This window comes from Botryllus schlosseri, chromosome 8, assembly GCF_051294905.1.
Source record: "Botryllus schlosseri isolate E-star chromosome 8, Bs_hap1, whole genome shotgun sequence".
Classification (NCBI taxonomy): Eukaryota; Metazoa; Chordata; class Ascidiacea; order Stolidobranchia; family Styelidae; genus Botryllus; species Botryllus schlosseri.
In genome coordinates this window covers 22,922,611-22,941,516 of record NC_137243.1, presented here as the reverse complement: position 1 = coordinate 22,941,516, position 18,906 = coordinate 22,922,611, and the positions used below count along the sequence as shown (strand labels likewise).

Here is an 18,906-nt window from a genome sequence, read left to right as displayed (position 1 = left end):
TTTGCACAGTCGGTGAACTTATCTTTTGATAGTTACAGCTTCTAGCCTACCGTTGTAAACAGCTCATCGTCTGCTCATTGTGAATCATAAACGATCAAATGAAACAAATAGGTTGACATGGTTTTATGGTCAACGTACCGCAATATCCTAACTGAAGCTTGATTGCTTGGGCATTGCATGGTTCTTATATCAAGTAGCGCAAAGTGAAGAATAGTGATGTAGACAACATTGTCAGATTGAATAGCAACACATGTGTCACCAACAGTGTAGTACGCACAACTTCGGTGTTTTCAGTCAACAACTGCTGCTGCTGAACGTTCTTTCTCCATTCTTGGCAAGCTACTCAGTAAGGACAGACACTTTCTACCCGAGAATGTCGGAAAGTATCTTTCGTTGTTTTAAATATTTCTACCATAATAGGCTACGTGATGTGACTTCTGGAATTCTTCATAGGGCCAGATTTTGCATACGTGAGGTCAAAATTATTTGGTCAAAACTCAAGTTTTTTTAGGTAAAAAAAAGTAAAAATTTAGATTTTTTAGGTGAAATCTTTCGTTTTTCAGGTAAAAAAAATCGCCCTAGTAATCTGTAATAAGTAACAACCATATGAAGTGACCTTACATTAAGACATATAGGCGGCACTTGTTTGTTCGACGTCCTCGCCTCCCATCTGTTCGTTTGATCGCATTGTACATTGTAGGTATTTGAGTGCATCACTGCATGTAAATGATAGTACCATTGATAGCGATTGCTGTATTTTGATTTGACAGAAGTAGAGCTGAGATGATGACATATTAAATTTAGAGACGATACTTATGGTCATCTCGACATCTTCCCATTTATTCATTACATCGTTTGTGTCTTGTGCAGTGCGCTGTATATTGTGTGTCTTGAGGGGATGAAATTATAAAGCCCACGATTATTTCGTAATACGATTTCTTTCACAACTACATTCATTGCAGTAAAGAATTTATTAACTCGAAGACTTTTCGTGTGCCCCTTATCGAGAGTTAACGGCACAATAATAAGCATACAGAGAGAGATTCAAACGAAAACCAAAATGGCAAAGTATGACGTAATAATACAATAATAAAAAATTACCGCTAGGCAAAGTCAGCTGTACCGGTAGTCATAACAAGAGACGAGAGAAAATCAAATTATACTATAATACACGGAAGACAACACACAGACAAATAGCGGTATATATTAATGGGAAATTTTGAGATTATATAGAAACTCTTTCTGCCGACGTAAATCCGGATTGGTCAATTTTATTATGGTTGACTCCAAGACAGACAGATGGAAGGCAGATCTGCATTTAGCAATCACAGTGAACATACTGTCATTGTAATAACTGGCACACACCGGGTAGTTCATTAAATGTTGACCAATTGCAGAGTTGAACGCTGAGACCTGGTTATAGGAAGCAGAGTCAACCGCTTCCGCTTACACCGACGAACAAGTGCAGATCGATCTGCACTTGTTCGTCGGTGTAAGGAAGCGGTTGACTCTGCTTCCTATAACCAGGTCTCAGCGTTCAACTCTGCAATTGGTCAACATTTAATGAACTACCCGGTGTGTGCCAGTCATTACAATGACAGTATGTTCACTGTGATTGCTAAATGCAGATCTGCCTTCCATCTGTCTGTCTTGGAGTCAACCATAATAAAATTGACCAATCCGGATTTATGTCGGCAGAAAGAGTTTCTATATAATCTCAAAATTTCCCATTAATATATACCGCTATTTGTCTGTGTGTTGTCTTCCGTGTATTATAGTATAATTTGATTTTCTCTCGTCTCTTGTTATGACTACCGGTACAGCTGACTTTGACTAGCGTTAATTTTTTATTATTGTATTATTACGTCATACTTTGCCATTTTGGTTTTCGTTTGAATCTCTCTCTGTATGCTTATTATTGTGCCGTTAACTCTCGATAAGGGGCACACGAAAAGTGTTCGAGTTAATATAAATTCTTTACTGCAATGAATGTAGTTGTGAAAGCAATACTCAAGTTTAGTACCGCCAACCATATTTTCAAGTAATACGATTTCATGCACTAAGAAGTTGGAACCCCTTTCTGATCTGGCATTCGGGCAATATATCGCTCAGTGCAAAATGCAACTTGCCGGATTCATGTCCGGTTAGAAGCCCAACTCCTGATCGAGCTCATCTGGAGTGTGGACTCTGGTTGCAGTTGCATTGTTATTTGCCCATGCTCGCAGCTCGCCGGCACTCTGGCAGGTATACATCACTAGCAGAGATGAGCATGGATTAGGATTAGGTTTTGAAAAAAACAGGATTTGTGAAATTTTGTCGGATTTGGATTGGATTTGGATTATACATTTTTTACAGAACGGATTAGGATTTGGATTGGATTTACCTATTTTCTGGGAGATTGAAATGTCGTGTGGCGAATGGCGACAAAACTTTATTCAGATCAGTTATTAATGTACTTATGGTTACTAAGTTATCTTGAATCAAGTGAATCGTTGGTTGTGAAAGAAGATTTTCGAATCCCTCCATTGCATAAATTAGTATTTTTTCTGAATTTCCAGTTGGAATCGGATTAGGATTGGACATGGACTTGAATATGAAAAAGTTATGGATTAGGATTTGGATTTGGATTCGAGAGTTTGGATTTGGATTGGATTAGGACATGGAAATTTCAAATCCGCTCATCTCTGATCACTAGGGTCTACAGATGTAATTCGAATTATAGTAATTGGATATATATTGTGTACATTGAATCTATATTCTCAGTGTATTGTGAACACGACATAATACTGCGGGTATTGCAAAGGACGAGTCTTACTAAATAATTATATATACGGTAGATCAAAACACTAAAATATGATGGTGAACTTGAAGCTAAGCTAGTAGCTACATATTGAGTAAATAAGTACCGGTTAAGGTTCGGTAGTGTTGTATAATTAGTATATAACCGGTAAAGCATCTTGAAAAAATACTCTGGGCTACTGGATTTATATCTCAAAGAATGACAGCAGGTGAGCACTGAGCAGGGTAATGTGGATAGGGCCTACCTGTAAAAGCAAAGCTATACTTGAAGTTAGAAATTTTATTTTCAAATTTTACTGTCAGCTCCATGAAATTTTTAAGTACCGTAGTCTAAAAAACGATGCATAGCCTGCTTATAGACATAGTACTAGTACTACCCACTGGCCACTGTACCCCTGTTTGGAATCGGTGTCCTGTGCTCACACTATGTTAGATTTTTTTATTGAATTACTTTAACTTGAAGAATCATCGCTGCTCACCTGATATATCAGGCAAAACATACCGAGATTCCAGTAGGGACTGTACCCACGTACCGACTGTAACTATTATTGCATATAGAAAATTTTGAATGCCAAGAACTTAACATCAATAGGCCTACAGGTTAGAATTGAGCCAAATTTGGTATGCAGCATATTTTTAGACAATGTAACAATTTCATTCATGGAGTGGCCAGTAAAATTTGAAACAAAAATTTATTTTGGAGCAACGATTATGCATTTACCATCGTACATTTTATGTCACTATTCTTAGGGGCCTGTTTGGAATCGGTGTCCTGTGCTCACACTATGTTTTATTTTTTATTTTTTGCCTGATATATTTTTACCTGATATATCAGGCAAAAAGGCCAGCGATTCCATTCAGGCTTAGGGGCAAGATTGACTGGTCACAGAAGGGAAATGGGCACTTCTTCGTTATTCCCACACATCCAGAAGTGATCACCATGAAACCAATGAATGATTCTCATGAACATGTGAAAATTTATAAACGTCAAAATAAATTGTTTTTCGCGCTGGGATTAGGGCTAGGGGAATATTAGGGTCGGGTGGGAGATATTAGGGTCGGGGAAGGCAATATTAGGGTCGGGGTGGGAGATATTAGGGTCGTGGGAAGGGAATATTGGGGTCGGGGAAGGGAGTATTAGGGTGGGTTAGCGTCAAGGTTGGGATATCCTAAGATTAGGGTTGCGGAAGGGGTTATTAGGGTGGGTTGGGATATCCTAAGATTAGGATTGAGGGTGAGGGTGCTAGGGTAGGTTCGGGTCAAGGTTGAGGTGGGATATCCTGAGATTAGGGTTAAATTTGGAGTCAGGGTATCCCAAGATTAGGGTTTGGAATATTGTAATCTGCAAACCCAACCCGAATCTTAGGATATCCTAACCCCATCCTTGACCCCAATATCCCCAACCCTTATCTTAGGATATTCTAACCCTAATATCTCCTCCCCAATCCCTGATCTTGGGATATCCTAACCCCAATCCACCCTAATATCCCCCTCCCCTATCCCAAATATCCCCAACCCTAATCTTAGGATATCCTAACCCTAACCCACCCTAATATCCCCCTCCCCATCCCTAATATCTCCCGACCCTAATATCCCCAAACCTAATCTTAGGATATCCTAACCCTAACCCACCCTTATATCTCCCTCCCCATCCCTAATATCTCCCGACCCTAATATCCCCAACCCTAATCTTAGGATATCCTAACCCTAACCCATCCTAATATCCCCCTCCCCCATCCCTAATATCCGTCTGTTCCACCCAACGCGAAAAAAAATTCATTTTGACGTTTATAAATTTTTCTGTTTATGTTCATGGGGAAACATTTATTGGTGTCATGGGGATCATTTTTTCGATGTGTGGGGAATAACGAAGAAGTGTCGGGAAATGTAATTAAGAAAAAAGAATCGTGACATAAAATATACAATGGTAGATGTATAATGGTTGCTCAAAAACACATTTCCCTTCTGTGACCAGTCAATCTTTTCTGTGTCATTTATAGCTTGAATTACATACATGATGCTTTATTATTTTTTCATTTTTGTGATTATCTATGAACTTTTTCTCTCTTCAGATCCGTAATTATTATATTGAATAATGTAACTACAGAATTAAGCATTAACATGCAAATAGTTCTATTTATCGTCGACAACTCTGCGTCGATGGGCCAACGATGTTACCTGGGAACACGTTTGCTCGACGTCGCTAAAGGTGCCGTAGAAACCTTCATCAAACTCCGATCTCGAGACCCGGCCAGTCGCAACGACCGTTACATGCTCGTCACTTTGGACGAAGCGTCCCAATGCATTAAATGCGGCTGGAAAGAGCCACACGCGGTCCTCGTGAACAGCCTCAAGTATCTCAAAGCCGAGGGGCTTACTACGCTAGGGCAAGCGTTACGTTCCGCTTTTGACCTTCTAAGTGTGAACAGACTCATATCTGGTATTGACACTTACGGACAAGGACGCAGTCCATTCTTTTTAGAGCCTGCCATGATCGTAGCAATCACAGATGGGGGTCGATTGAGTAACAGAAACGGGGTCCAACAAGAACTACACCTACCCATGAACGAACCACTTCCTGGCAGTGAGTTAACGAAAGAACCATTCCGTTGGGACCAACGGTTATTTTCTCTAGTACTACGATTACCTGCAACATCTACTGGAGAACCGGAGACTTTAGGCAGTGTTCCCAGTGATAGATCTCCAATTAGTTTAATGTGTGAGGTCACGGGAGGTCGCTCGTACTCGGTGACATCACAAAAGACATTGATGCAATGTTTAGAGTCTTTGGTGCAGAAGGTGCAAGGTGGCGTTGTCGTACATTTTGAATGCCTTGATCCTGATAAGAGACAGCCCAATGACGCGAAAGTTGCCAATCAAACAAGAACGAATACTGATGATCGGTCTGCATCACCGAACAACATCACAGAAAACGATGGATGGGCTTCTTTGCACAGAATGATTTATGTGAAGCCTAGCGCTAAAAGTGGTGGCCCGATCGGACACTGGCCCTTGCCTGAAGCTTTCTGGCCTGACCCCAACGCGCCTTCACTACCCCCAAGAAGCGCTCACCCTGTTTTAAGATACTCCTGCGTAGAGTCGGAGCCTATGCTCGTTCCAAGTTTTCCGTATGATAAATATGAGCTCGAAGCTTCACCCTTAACTCAAGTTCTTTTGGAGAAAAAGAATCCAAACGCGTGTTGGCCAGTGTTTGTGGACTGCAGCGGAAAATACAGCTCATCAACACCGCCGCCCTGTGGATATTTAAAAGCCAGCTCTAATTTATCCTGCGTTAATTTGTTTGTGATGCCGTACAATTATCCTGTAGCGCTGCCTTTGATAGAAGAGTTTATCAAACAGAAGATGCAAGCGACACAACCATGGAGGATCGCGTTTGAAGATTACCTGAAGAGCTTGCCGAGTTATTACGTGGGGCCTTTTCGAAAAGCTATGCGTCAGCTCGGAGTGCAGAACGTGATTCCAGATCACCACGACACAGGGCTCAGTCATTCTGTGATGTCGTACTTCAAGAAATTGAAGCAGCAGTCAAAGTTATCGGCGGAGAGGTTAGTTAATTCTGTGAATCACGACTCCCCACATCTCAACAAAGGTGTGTGTATCACGGGGCGATTAGGGAATATTTCAGTCACTCAACTGCCGAATTTTAACCAGATCTTGGCGTCTGTGACTGAAAACTCGGTGGCTGCACAAAAACTAGACTTGAACGGCTTTCCAAACTTCCACGTGAGCATCGGCGGCGATAATAACGTGAGACGGAGAATGTTTCACAATCCTTACGATATTCCGCGATCGAAACTGCTCGATCAGATACACAAGATGAGAATTAACTTCCGAATGTGCGTCGCGAACAACCAAGAACGCGGACGATTGTTACAAGACAAAGCCGATTTACACAATCAACCGATGTCGAACATGGGAAATTATCAAGACTACTTACGTAGAAGCGTGCAGCCTTTGAGAGAATTGGACCCAGACGTGCCGAAACGTTTGCACACTTTCGGTAATCCGTTCAAGCTAGCGAAAGAAAAAGGAATGTTGATCGACGAAACGGAAGACTACGACGGATTGTCTGCTGACAACAAATCGAGAGACCCATCGAGACGTAACCAAGCACGAAAACGTTCTCTCTCAAAGTCACCGCCTTACAAACGAGGTCGAATTTCTCCGAAAATCTCAGAAAACCCCCAACCACAACCGGTGTCACCTCAAACCCCGCCTGTGCCCCAGCCCCAGCAGCAAGAGAATCAAAAACTTAAAGAAGAAAAGACGGAGGAAATTCGCGAGCCCGAAATAGTTCCGAAAAAAGTGGCGGAACCTGAAAAGCAATCTCGGCCGGAAACGGAAACCAGGAATCTCTCGATCCAGGAAAAAGTGATCAAGCTTATCAGGAAGCCTGGCAAAAAGGAAGTCCGGATATTTTCGCTCTTGCAAAAGCTGAGGGGGCCGAAAAAGAAGTGGCATCGCGTCGTATGCCGCGTCATAAAGGAAGCGCATAGGTTCAAAAAGGACAATTTGATCGTTCAGCTGCGGCAGTTTGAAACTTTTTTTGAAGCGAATTCGAAAAACTGATGCTTTTGTCAACGATAACAAATAGAGCCAGATAAATATCGGATTTTTGAACGGATACCAATAAAACCAATACTTAGCATCACTGGTAACCCGATATATTCAGCCGATATTTCAAAAATGTGGCATTTAGTTTAAGCCGCATTTCCAAAACTTGAGAGCATGCACTTAACCCTTTGTAACCGGCCGGCCTACTGACCAAAATTTTACTGCATCCACATAAAAAACGATAAAATGTCATCCATATGGCTTAAATCGACGCCCAATATATTGCCGTAAACCTGAAGTAGCCGCCTAGCGGTCTGAGATACTCTCACGGCTCAGACGCCAGAGGGAATAGCGTTATGCGAGAAAATGTTCTCGATTTCTTGAAAATAAAATACAATTTTGTTCTTCTATATCTCCTGACGTCATACCTAGGCCCTCTCTTAGTATATGACCACCTGATTGCCTTCCGCATGGATCTCTACGTTTCAACGAGACATTACATGCTACTATAGCGCTTCATAGTCCAGCGCTTCGATCTCGGAAAAGTAGAGATGATAAGCACAATCACGCGGCCACCGCCGATGAGTAATCGATTACGTAATCTCGTATTCTCGCTGAAGGCAACGCGCGTCCAGTTCTACATAACATAGTAACTGCCTTGGCAATTTTGCCGTTAGTATACATCTCCATACTATTGAAGTGTTATCAACCCCAGTTGCTTGTTATATGTAACTTGCAACTGCAAGGGATCCGTGAGTATACACATATTGCCTTATTCGACACTGGCTAGTGCCCATATACGCTCGGGAAGTCATTTCACGTGTTACATTGCTTTATTTCGCATCAATTTGAACTGTATTCTACACGGCTAATGTTCCATGTATGATCAACAGTAGTCATAGAAGCCAACAGTAACTTCGTGTGCCATCTAAAACAGATATATAACTGCCTCTATATGATGCTGTTATCACAGGCTCGGGTACAAAAATAGCCTAACTCGCACGCTTATTTGTGCGGTGTTAGGGCTGGTGTCGGCTTTCTTATACAAAACTAAGCTCCACAATAAGGATATTGATGGATATGCCAGATAATGGCTAACCATATGTATAATTTGCTGTTGCCTGAAGCAATTGTGCATCTGTTTGAAACCGCAACGAGTCGGGTCATCTCACGCAGCCATGATTTTCACGTAATAAGGTAGTTATGCTTCTTTCACGTCAATTTGAAACATCTTCTACGTGCTAATCTTCGATATAAGGAATTTCATAGAATAGTATGACCAACAACAAGTCATAGAAGATAACTGTAATCGGTTATATGACGTCTAGAACGGAAGATACAATGGTTTATATTTCAGGCGGTCATTCACGCGAACATCATTGCAAATTCAATTTTGCGGGAAACATTTTTGCGTGTTCAATCTGCATTTCAAGCAGGATAAACATTGCAACAATAGGTTATACATGGTTTGATGTATGCGTATTTATAAGAGCTATACATACAAACCAATTGCAATAGTTTATGACCAATACAGGTCTAGCTATCTTGGATTAAATATCGACTCCTCGGCGTTAAACAGTCGCGGTCTAGTATACTAGACCGCCGGTCGCAAAGGGTTAAACACATATACATACAGCCATTGCTATGCTTGGTCATGAAAATCAAGCGAGCGGCTGCATCTGGACACCTGTAAGCTAGATATGATATAGACCAATATTCCAAGTCTAGCACTAGCAGATTATAGCTCTCTGACTCTCTGCTATCATGTTGTGGCATCACGAAAATTACTGTTATTTTTGTGTCTCTAATGGCCAATGCTGAAATCTCTTTCAAAGTGTGTTATAGGTGAACTGATAAATTGCTCGGGTTCTAAAATCAAATGTGCCACTACGATACAAGCTCTGTATAAAACATTGGTTCTTAGGCTTTCTTGGTGCGATGTGCCACCAAAACTTCATTAGATGATGCAGCCCACTTCTGATTGATGTCCAAGAAGATACCTTGGGTTATCACATTAAACTCAACTCAATTTAGGTCATTCCATGCCTACCTAGACTAGGTAGTCACAGTCCCACGGTCCTGGTCATAGGTCAATCTCGATTTGAAGTTTCTTGGTGATGCTCCCTTTAGCGAACTGCTCAAAACTGGTTCGCGTACCCGTGTTTAAGAACCTCTGCTTTACATCTTATTTGGCGAGGGCAGTGACATTCAGCTCGGATAGCGATTAGAATAGGTTTATACCGACTGGAGCATCCATTAAATGATCTGCTGCACATCTGTTTTAAAGTGACTTCGCCAGTTTTGTTGCTGCTGAAAACATCTAGAACAGTGCTTCCCAACCTTTTTCAGTCTGCAATCTACTTTTAATGCAAGTTTTATTGTACAACCCGCTACGAGATATGATCTAAGAAATGAGAGAGAAATTAATGAGAAAAGAAACAATGTACAGCTTACTCATGTAATTTAGTGTTACTGCAATAGTTGAGCTTGCATAGCCATATTATCGGATCAAGTCCAGGCTCGATTGGCTTGACTGTCATACTCGGGAAATGTCCAGAAATACCTGGAATTGCAGTAGGCCTACACCTATTTTCGACCAACCACCACATGTAAGATTACACTGGACAACAAAAAAAATTTCATCATGGTAGGTGAGAACGATTTTAGGGTAAATCTGGGACTCTGAGCTCGAAAATGGCATTGGTTTCTGCAGTCTGGCTCTATTTTTCAAGATATCACCGAATTTGTATATTTTTATTTAATTTATTCAAACTAGGTTACATTTTATCGTAACAGCCTATATTAAATGTTTTACTCGGCCCGTCTGTACTGAAACCAATAGAATGTGAGAAATATAAAACACAACGAACGAAACTGTGCTGCATAAATCTATTTTTTCCACATATTCAACACAAATATACTCCATTTATTCGTATTTTCATATGATTCGCCTAATTGATTGTGATTTGTGACAATAAGCTTCCTATACCGATCAATATGCTTGGAGTGAACAACAAATAGCAGTATGCCTGAACCTACAAAAAGACGACAATTTGCAAACACAGACGAAATGAACAAGCAAGCAATATTTTTGTTGACCAATGAGTATTCAAATCTTCTCGTAGAAATAAATCAATATCGGGATGTGGATTAGTGAAGTTCTTGGAACAACTCCTGTTACTAACTCAAATTATCTTGAAGCCATCTGCAGGAAAGTCCACTTTTACGATTTTGATGGGGACAGATTCGCAATAGGCAGCTGGCAGTAATCCGTCATAATGTGAGCATCCCAACTATCTTGATATTTCTTTTCCATTTATTTGATTTATAGGATAAACCTTCCACCTCGTTCCTCACTCATATTTCCCGTTTTTTTTGGGAAGCGATGATACTGGACTTTTATGCGCGTGCTTGTCCTTGATCCAAGAACGTTCGTGAACAACGGCTCTACGTTTTAGTTTCTTTTTTTTGTCGTCTCAACACAAGTCAAGACCTTGGTTGTTTAGCTGATCTCTAGTAAAAGGCGTTGGTTCACTCTGTAAGTCTGCATTCTTAATAATGTTGAGGAGTTGGTGTTGATGGATTTTCTATAGCATATACGGTTGCCATCTACTCCTTACACTACATCCTATACCGTGGCGTCATTCCAAATCAGATCTGGCAGGGACGTAAAGCCACAACTGGAATGTCAGGGGAGTGAGTAATTTACTGTAAAGCATGCTGAGTCAATGTTGAGGAAGTGCTATGACTTCTTGTTTTTATTCCACCATTACATCTCATTCATGTAAAAATATCAATCATCATGGTGAATCTTTGTCTCGCACAAAACTACGGGGATTACAAATTGCATCATTTAGACTTTACCTTTCGATCCATAAGCGCGAAGTTTTATCCTAATGCTGACGGGGCGTTTACGGTGCCTTGCGTTTATGTCAACGTCTCGTCCTTGTAAGCGCACTTTATGACATTTCACATATTGAATCGCTTCATGCTCAATGTGTTCTCGTAACATAGCAAAATGAATCTAGGTCATTACAACACTTTCTCTGTCTAGCTTCACACAATTTTGAAAATACTTAATAAAACACCCATGAACTGAAAGTTTTGAAATGATGGCAAGGGACCGTATCTAATATTAAAAAGCGGCAGAAAACGTGTTAAATTTGAGCCCACTAATTATCGGTGATGAGATAAGTGTCATTCGACTCTTTCTGTAGCTTAAATGAGAGGGGGGTGTTATAACATATTATCGTTGGGTTATATTTTTCACCTGAACAAGTCACACACAATGTACAATGCGATGAACAGATAGGAGGATGTCGAATGACACGCATCAGTAGCGATCCTTTACTCTAACATCCACATCGGCCTAGAGTGCCCGATGTCACAGTTCTTTTCGACGTTGATCTTTTTTAAAGCCGCGGCCCTGTCTACTATAGTTTTTTCCATTCCTCATGACTGCTTTCTTTCGTCGGGTCTTTTACTGGGCTTTTTTGTCGCCGTAAGAACGGCAAAGGCGGGGGAAGACGACCCCAGATAAACTTCCGACGGGAACCGAACACGATCCGTCAGATTGATGGGCGCTTATCGTAACCACTACTATCTCCCCCGCTAATTGACGTAATCTGTCGGAAAATAGTCCCTAAATGATAATTTCCCGGATAAAATCAACTATTGCTTTATCAATGAACTACAACGCACGTGTTAGTAGGCCTACTACATGCTGGGAGCTGATATGGACTAATCTAAGCTCATATTCACCTCCTCAAGCGCGAGTTAACCTATACCCACAAACATACTACTTTTTATGGCATATGTAGGTAGAGGCACCATCTCAAAAATAGAGCCAATTCGGCAAAAGTAATGCCATTTTCGGCATCAGCGCCCCTGATATACCCCTAAATCGATCTCATATATCATATGATTTTTGAAAAAAAGATATTTTGGTTGCCCTGTGTTATCAGTGCCACATTACAAGGGTCTTCTATTTAGAATACACCTATAAAACCGCTATCATATGAATTAGAATTGCAGTCATGCGACAAAAGCAGCCTTTTATGACATATATTGAATAGAAAACTGTAACATTTAGAAATGCTTTGTGACCCATTTAAAATAGCTTCGTGATCCACTGGTTGGGAAGCGCTATAGGCTAATCTAAAATTAAAACCGTATGAAGGTTATTGGTAATGCTGAGGGCACTCTATCAATTTTGCTTCCTTTGACATTGTTGGATTAACCGGTTATCTGTCCATCATCGAAATTATGCAACTCAATATCAATTAACACTTTGACTGCCAACAATCCTAAATATAGGATTTTACTCAATCCCATAAACTGCCAGCGATCCTATATTTAGGATATTTTTGAAATGAGTACAGTAAAGTCCTGAATTGGTTTTATCCCCGAATTACGGCTGTATGCGAGGCTACTGAATAGGCTTGTTGTCATAAACCCCCATTTTCGTTGCCGGAAGTATTTTTTTAAAATCACATTTGCATACAATAGGTCAACCTTTTTTTGGTTTGACCACTAGGTGGCTTTTCATAAAATGAGCAGCAAAAAAAATTAATTATTTTTATAATTCCTGGATGTTGAAAAAAAATTTTTTTTTCATAAGTTGCGCAAGGTTTGCACTTATCAGCATGCCCGATTCCAGCCAAATATCCAACTAGTCGAAAATTCATTGTTCGCTGGCGTTTACTGGCAATTTCCATAATAGGCCTTGGCAGCTAAAGTGTTAAGAATGGACACTCTAATCTTGTCTCATGGAATGAGAAATTTGCTGCTCTCTTTTTCATATTAATCTTACCTCATTTTATTGAATTCTCTGGTTTATGGCGAAATCCACCGACTTGAATTCGAATGTTGGGTTTCTCTTGATATAATATAATATATAGAAATAGGCATTTCGTCGCCCTTGATATAGATATGTCTAATTGTAAGTTGTTTATATAAGTTTCAAAACGGAATAGTCCTGTCCTGGCAATCTGAGAAAATGGCCCACCCCGTGATGAAATAACTAGGAACCGTGTGTGTTCTTCTTTTTGTCTAGTCTGGCGCATTTGTGAGAGTCTAATATCTTTTAACCATATGTCATGGAAGGCGAGATCGATAGGTCAGGTCGTGGTCCGGTAATCTTGAGGATTGACTATTATTTATTTAGTAGAAATTGCTTATATTTCGACTTGAATGCGGACATGCTCGTCGACTGTCGGATGGAGAGAGAGAGTCTTTATTTTCATCCAACCAAAATACATAACAAACGGCAGTGATGGTGGTACAGAAAATATGCATGCACAGTATTCGGTGTTAGATAGGAATGATCGATAAGACCGTGAAGGTCATCTAGTCTGATCACACCAGCTCAAACAGGCCGGAGGGATACTGTTCCACACATCAGGTCCGGCATATTTGATAGAGCGATGATCTTTTCGGTCGATCATATGATATTTGGACGACGTGGACGCGAGTGTGTTGTAGCCTACTTGTTCGCTTTTGATTCCGAGGTAAAGAAGTCATTGAAATATTCGGGGCAATGACCGCAGTGGAACTTATACATAGGCTAAACCTGGCGATTTCTAGTTTCCGCATATCTATGGGCACAATGGGACTAATAATAAGGTAAGTAAATAAACTACACATGATACAGTAGGCTATTTATTGACCGGTCGCAGTGGATAAATGAAGTTCAAAACAAAGGAATCGTGATATAAAATGAACAAATATAGATGTAAGCTATATACCAAGGGTTTTTAAAGTGTGGGTCGCGAAGGGTTTAAATGTGGGTCGCGACCGCAACAAAATCTCTTAATATAGCTAGGCTACATGTAATAATTGCTGTATTTCATGCGACTAAGGAATTTCTTCGCTCTTTGCACGAACACCTGTGAATAGTTTGTACCTATCCGACGTCGCTGTGCTGGGCACATGGTCAACTAATAAGGGAGACACTCAGAAAATTATGGTTACAATATGACTTGCTCGTGGAAATTTGTCAGTTTTTGTATTAATTAGACAAATACGCTGAAATGCTCCGAATTTCGCGGGTAATAACTGGCTCATGGTAAAAGGAAGAAAGCAGTGTATGAGGCCGTAGCTGCTACACCGCTCGTATTATACTCATATTATACAGAAATCAATCCAACTGATTTTTCAATCCTGAATGAACGTCATATTCCTGCAGCATCGCTTAACGTCATCGGCGAGCGTTCGGATGCTTTAGTCTATGGGTGAGCAACGTGCGGTTGCGTGACTATAGACACAGCACGCAGGTATTTCTGGGCCGACCCTTTCCACCCCGGGAGACATGAAAACACGAAGTTTTGTCCCACATGCGGCTCTGAAAACTGCAGTGACTAAAATATTGGCGGCGATACAACGTTAGCCCGACCGTCGCTAGTTGGCCAAAACCCCCGATGTTGTCATGTCCGGTCGTCGAAATTGTCTGCAACGAATTGCAGTGGGGGTCTCAGCTTTCCCGTGACCACTTACTGGCCACTGACTTCCTGCCCCTCATTCCTTTTTTACAAAGAAGCCAGCATATTTTGCTTCAAAGAGCTCGTTTATTCCGTCACCAATTTAACAAAATCGAAATCAATTGAAGATATGATTACAATCATTTATACACAAATAGTTAAATGCAGTGTGTCGTATACATGCCTTTCACAGAAAACACCCAATGGCGCGAGTCAAGTCACTCCATTTTTGGAGGTGACTCGACGAGTCAAGTTGAGTCAAGTCAAGTCAAGTCAAGTCAAGTCAAGTCAAGTCACGAGTCAAGTCACGATTCAAGTCAAGTCGCCTTTTCGAAGTATGAGGCATGATTACGTCATTGCATTTTGCTAGGTGTCTGATATACAGATTGATTGGTCATTGATTTTGAACCGATGAACGAATATAGAGCTAAATATACACGCTGTATCGCTTACATATACGTAGAACTGCTAAACTACCTAATAGCCTCAGTTTATAGTTACCAGCCAAAATAGAGAACAGAGAAACGAATTGAGAAGATGCAATACATACCCATTACCAAATTGATATGATACAATTCGAGCCTGCGCCAATGGTTGATGACTATTTATATAAACTATATTCGAATTCAATTTCAATAAAGCAAGAGGTTTGGTTAAGGTAAGAACAGAGAATATAAATATACATTTTGCTATTAAATTACTTTACTATACTAGTTTATGACAACTTAAGCTGTAATCTTCGATCACTTCGTTTGCGGTCAATTTATTTGTGAGAGGACAATGGAGGCTCAGTAAAACGTACGATCGGGTTACACCACGTTTCGCGAACAATCCGAGCATATGCAAGATTGGAGACTGGTTTGGAGTGATCTTATTGTGCAACTTTTTGCAACTTTCCTCTATTTTTCATACCAATTTTGCTGTAACTTTTATCCAATATTGCTTCAAAATGTGAAGGTGTGATTTAAAAACATGCTATAAACTATTTCTAGTATGGTTCTATTCTCTTTGATTTGCATAACAAACAGCTATATGATAATTTAGCTGCATCTCACTCTGTTATCTGTGACACATAAAATTTATATTTTCGTAACCAGTACAGCAGCAGCTTTCCATTGATATCTGTTTTTAGGCTATGTATTTAGCGCTTGGCAAGGCGGTCAAGAATGGCCGTAAAATTGCCTTTGGCGAAATGGAAAGTACGACGTAACCCAAATGCAGTTAGTCGTTAGATATGCTTGAGTCCACACCATTGTAGGTCGTTATGGTACAATCAGTGAATGACTGGTTGTTCGCACAAGTGACACGGGCATATCACGAACAATCCGCACTTAGTATTGTTGGTGACTCGAGTCAAGTCAAATAACACGACATAGTTCACTCGAGTCATCCCAACACTGGTAGACAGCAGTAAAAAGGCCGCCCTTTGCTACCTGCGGATGAAAATCATGTACCCGTATTTGAAATCGCGTGCGTCAGACATGTTTCATACAGCGTACAACCGTTGTCTTCATGCCCGTAAAAACGTATCATAGGTAGCGTTTAAAACATGTTTTAAACCAGAGGTCTCAAACACGCGGCCCGCGAGAGCATTTTGTGCGGCCCGCGACGTCATTTTGGAATTTCAAGTATTCAACAATATATTCAGGGGCTATCTATCTTTTTTAGATATAAGAGCTTGAAGTTCAATCTAAACTACTATAAAAATCACTGGAATCTCAACAAACTTCACCATCACATCACTTTTAAAAGCTACCATGCGGTAGAAGATCAGCTATTACGTCACATTTCTTGTTCATGACGATAGAACATGACCAGTTGCTGATTCGTGACTGCAAATTGTGATTTGGTTTGGTGCGACCTTCTCGTAAAATTACTCGATTTCTGATTGACTGGGTCATTAAATAAAAATGACTCGAGTTGAGTCGGGTCAAACGTTAAAATCAGACAAGGACTTGCGAATCGGAACGGTGACTTGTTAATCCTACAGACGCAACAATCTATCAAACTGTCATGGAGAATAGTAATATATCAAAAGGTCGTAGCTTGCGCTGCTTAGGGTATATAACAACTAATCAGGTCAGTGTGGTAACCATTCGCATTCTATGACCCCCGTGACGTAGATATAGTTGTTTACATGCTGGGTGTTGTTTGTTCTCTTCATCCATGTTATTATCAGGGCCGTAACAGCACTTCGTCAGGCCCCCCAAAAAACTTTGGTCATGGGCCCCCCATAGGGTTATAGACCGAACTTCTGGGGGGCTTTGCCACACAGACCCCCCTCCGGCAATACACTGTTTACCGCTATTCATCATATTCATTGGGAATTTGTTTAGTGAATCAGCTTTTCTCGCCTAAGCGCGCGAAGCGCGGGAAATTTCTAGAATTCATGATTTCATCGGTCAGTATGATCGGGAATTGCATCAATTTTTATCTTCTCTCTGCTCACGTAATCAGATTTGCCGTTAGAGCTGAGTGAGATGTGTTTGAAAAGGACCACTCAATAATAATTAAACATCTTCGGGCGTATACCCGTTGGCAGGAACGAAACAGCACCTCCTCAGGCCCCCCAAAACGTGGGTCTTGGGCTCCCATAGGGTGATAAAAAGACCCCCATCACGTTGTTCGCGTTTGTCACGAAATTATCTGTACGGTATTGTTAGCCAGCGCGAAGCGCGAAAATTTTCGATCATTTATAATAAAATCGGTCAATCAGATCGGCGATTGCATATATATTATGCTATCAATTTATTGTCCTCTCTTCTCACGTAATTAGATTTACCGGTATAGCTGAGTGAAGTGTCTTGAAAACGGGAGGGCTCGTGAATAATAATTAACATATTCGGGCGGGCGGACCCGTTGATATGACTTCGTTACATGCTGTTATTTCGTGACTTCCAGTCTGCTATATCAAAAAATATAGAATCGCCCAAACGTAGGCTTCTAAACTAAGAGACGCACACGATTTCAAATTGGTATTTCTTCACTGGCATAAAATTTTTCCCAGCGGGATGGTATTTGTCTTGTGAGGTTCAGATTGCAAAGACAGGAACATTCGGCGCCAGTCATTTAGGCGCCTATGGACAATTAAACCTATATGTATTTTGTATAGCCTATATAACGAAGTCTTCGGTCTGCATAAGGGCACCTTTTCGACCAAGCTTTTCTCGCTGCCGATCGTTCTGACACACTTCTTGCAGTCGCATGTTATATGGCCTAAAACTTGATTGTATGTCTTGGTGGGTCGTGGCGCGGTAATGGCCCAATGCCCAATAATATAGATAAATGGCTACTTGAATTCGCGCACAGCGCGAAAAATTTTTGAAAATATTGCATAAATTTTCAAAAAATACTCTATGATTTATGCTAATTCACGAAATAATTTTGGGCCCCCTTCGAGCTCGCCCCCCCCAATTGGGGGGTTTGGGGTGCGGCAGTTACGGTGCTGGTTATTATCGGTGGCGAGTAGGGTAGCAGTACGCTCTACAGCTGTAACACCAATGAATTATTCGCCGATTGGACATTTCTATTCCAGGGGCTCTTAACCAGGGTCCGTAGACCTCATCGGGGTACGAAGCACCACATCAGGGTGTGCGAGATGCATTGTGGAATTAGGCCTATATGCTGTGGAATATTTTCTTGGCCAATTTATTGAACTGGAAAATTGTCTTATGTGAATGGGCTTTCTGATTTCAATATAGGTAACATCAGAAATTGTGTAGAAATGGATAGGCGCTACGAGAAATCTCATTGGAAGCACAAGGGGAACGATTGCTAAAAGGCCAAGAAGCAATGCTATTACTATGGCTCAATAATTATTATATTTAAGTTGTTATTGATATGTTCTAAAAATAATCGAAGGCAAAATCTAACTCTGATTTAATTTGACTTTGGCAATGACAATAACAGTAGCCTATATTTATCACGACTTTAACAAAACCAGGATTAGGCTACACCGCTCAAATGCTCTGATATTAGATCAATCTTCAGTATATTTAAAAATATTTTACATAAAGTTATGGCACGTCAAAGGTCCACTAGCTGCAATATTATA

At 40.7% G+C, this 18,906-nt stretch overlaps 1 protein-coding gene across 1 annotated transcript; it reads left to right on the top strand.

Moving 5' to 3' along the window:
- Positions 1-4,871: 4,871 nt before the first annotated feature.
- Positions 4,872-7,471, top strand: LOC145445415 (integrator complex subunit 6-like). Its single transcript, XM_080323608.1, has one exon. The coding sequence runs from the start codon at positions 4,921-4,923 to the stop codon at positions 7,387-7,389; it is 2,469 nt and encodes an 822-aa protein (XP_080179734.1). The 5' UTR covers positions 4,872-4,920; the 3' UTR covers positions 7,390-7,471.
- The last annotated feature ends 11,435 nt before the right edge of the window (positions 7,472-18,906 follow it).

Coding starts and splice junctions, on each gene's coding strand:
- LOC145445415 (XM_080323608.1), top strand. CDS start 4,921: ATGCAAATAGTTCTATTTATCGTCGACAACTCTGCGTCGATGGGCCAA.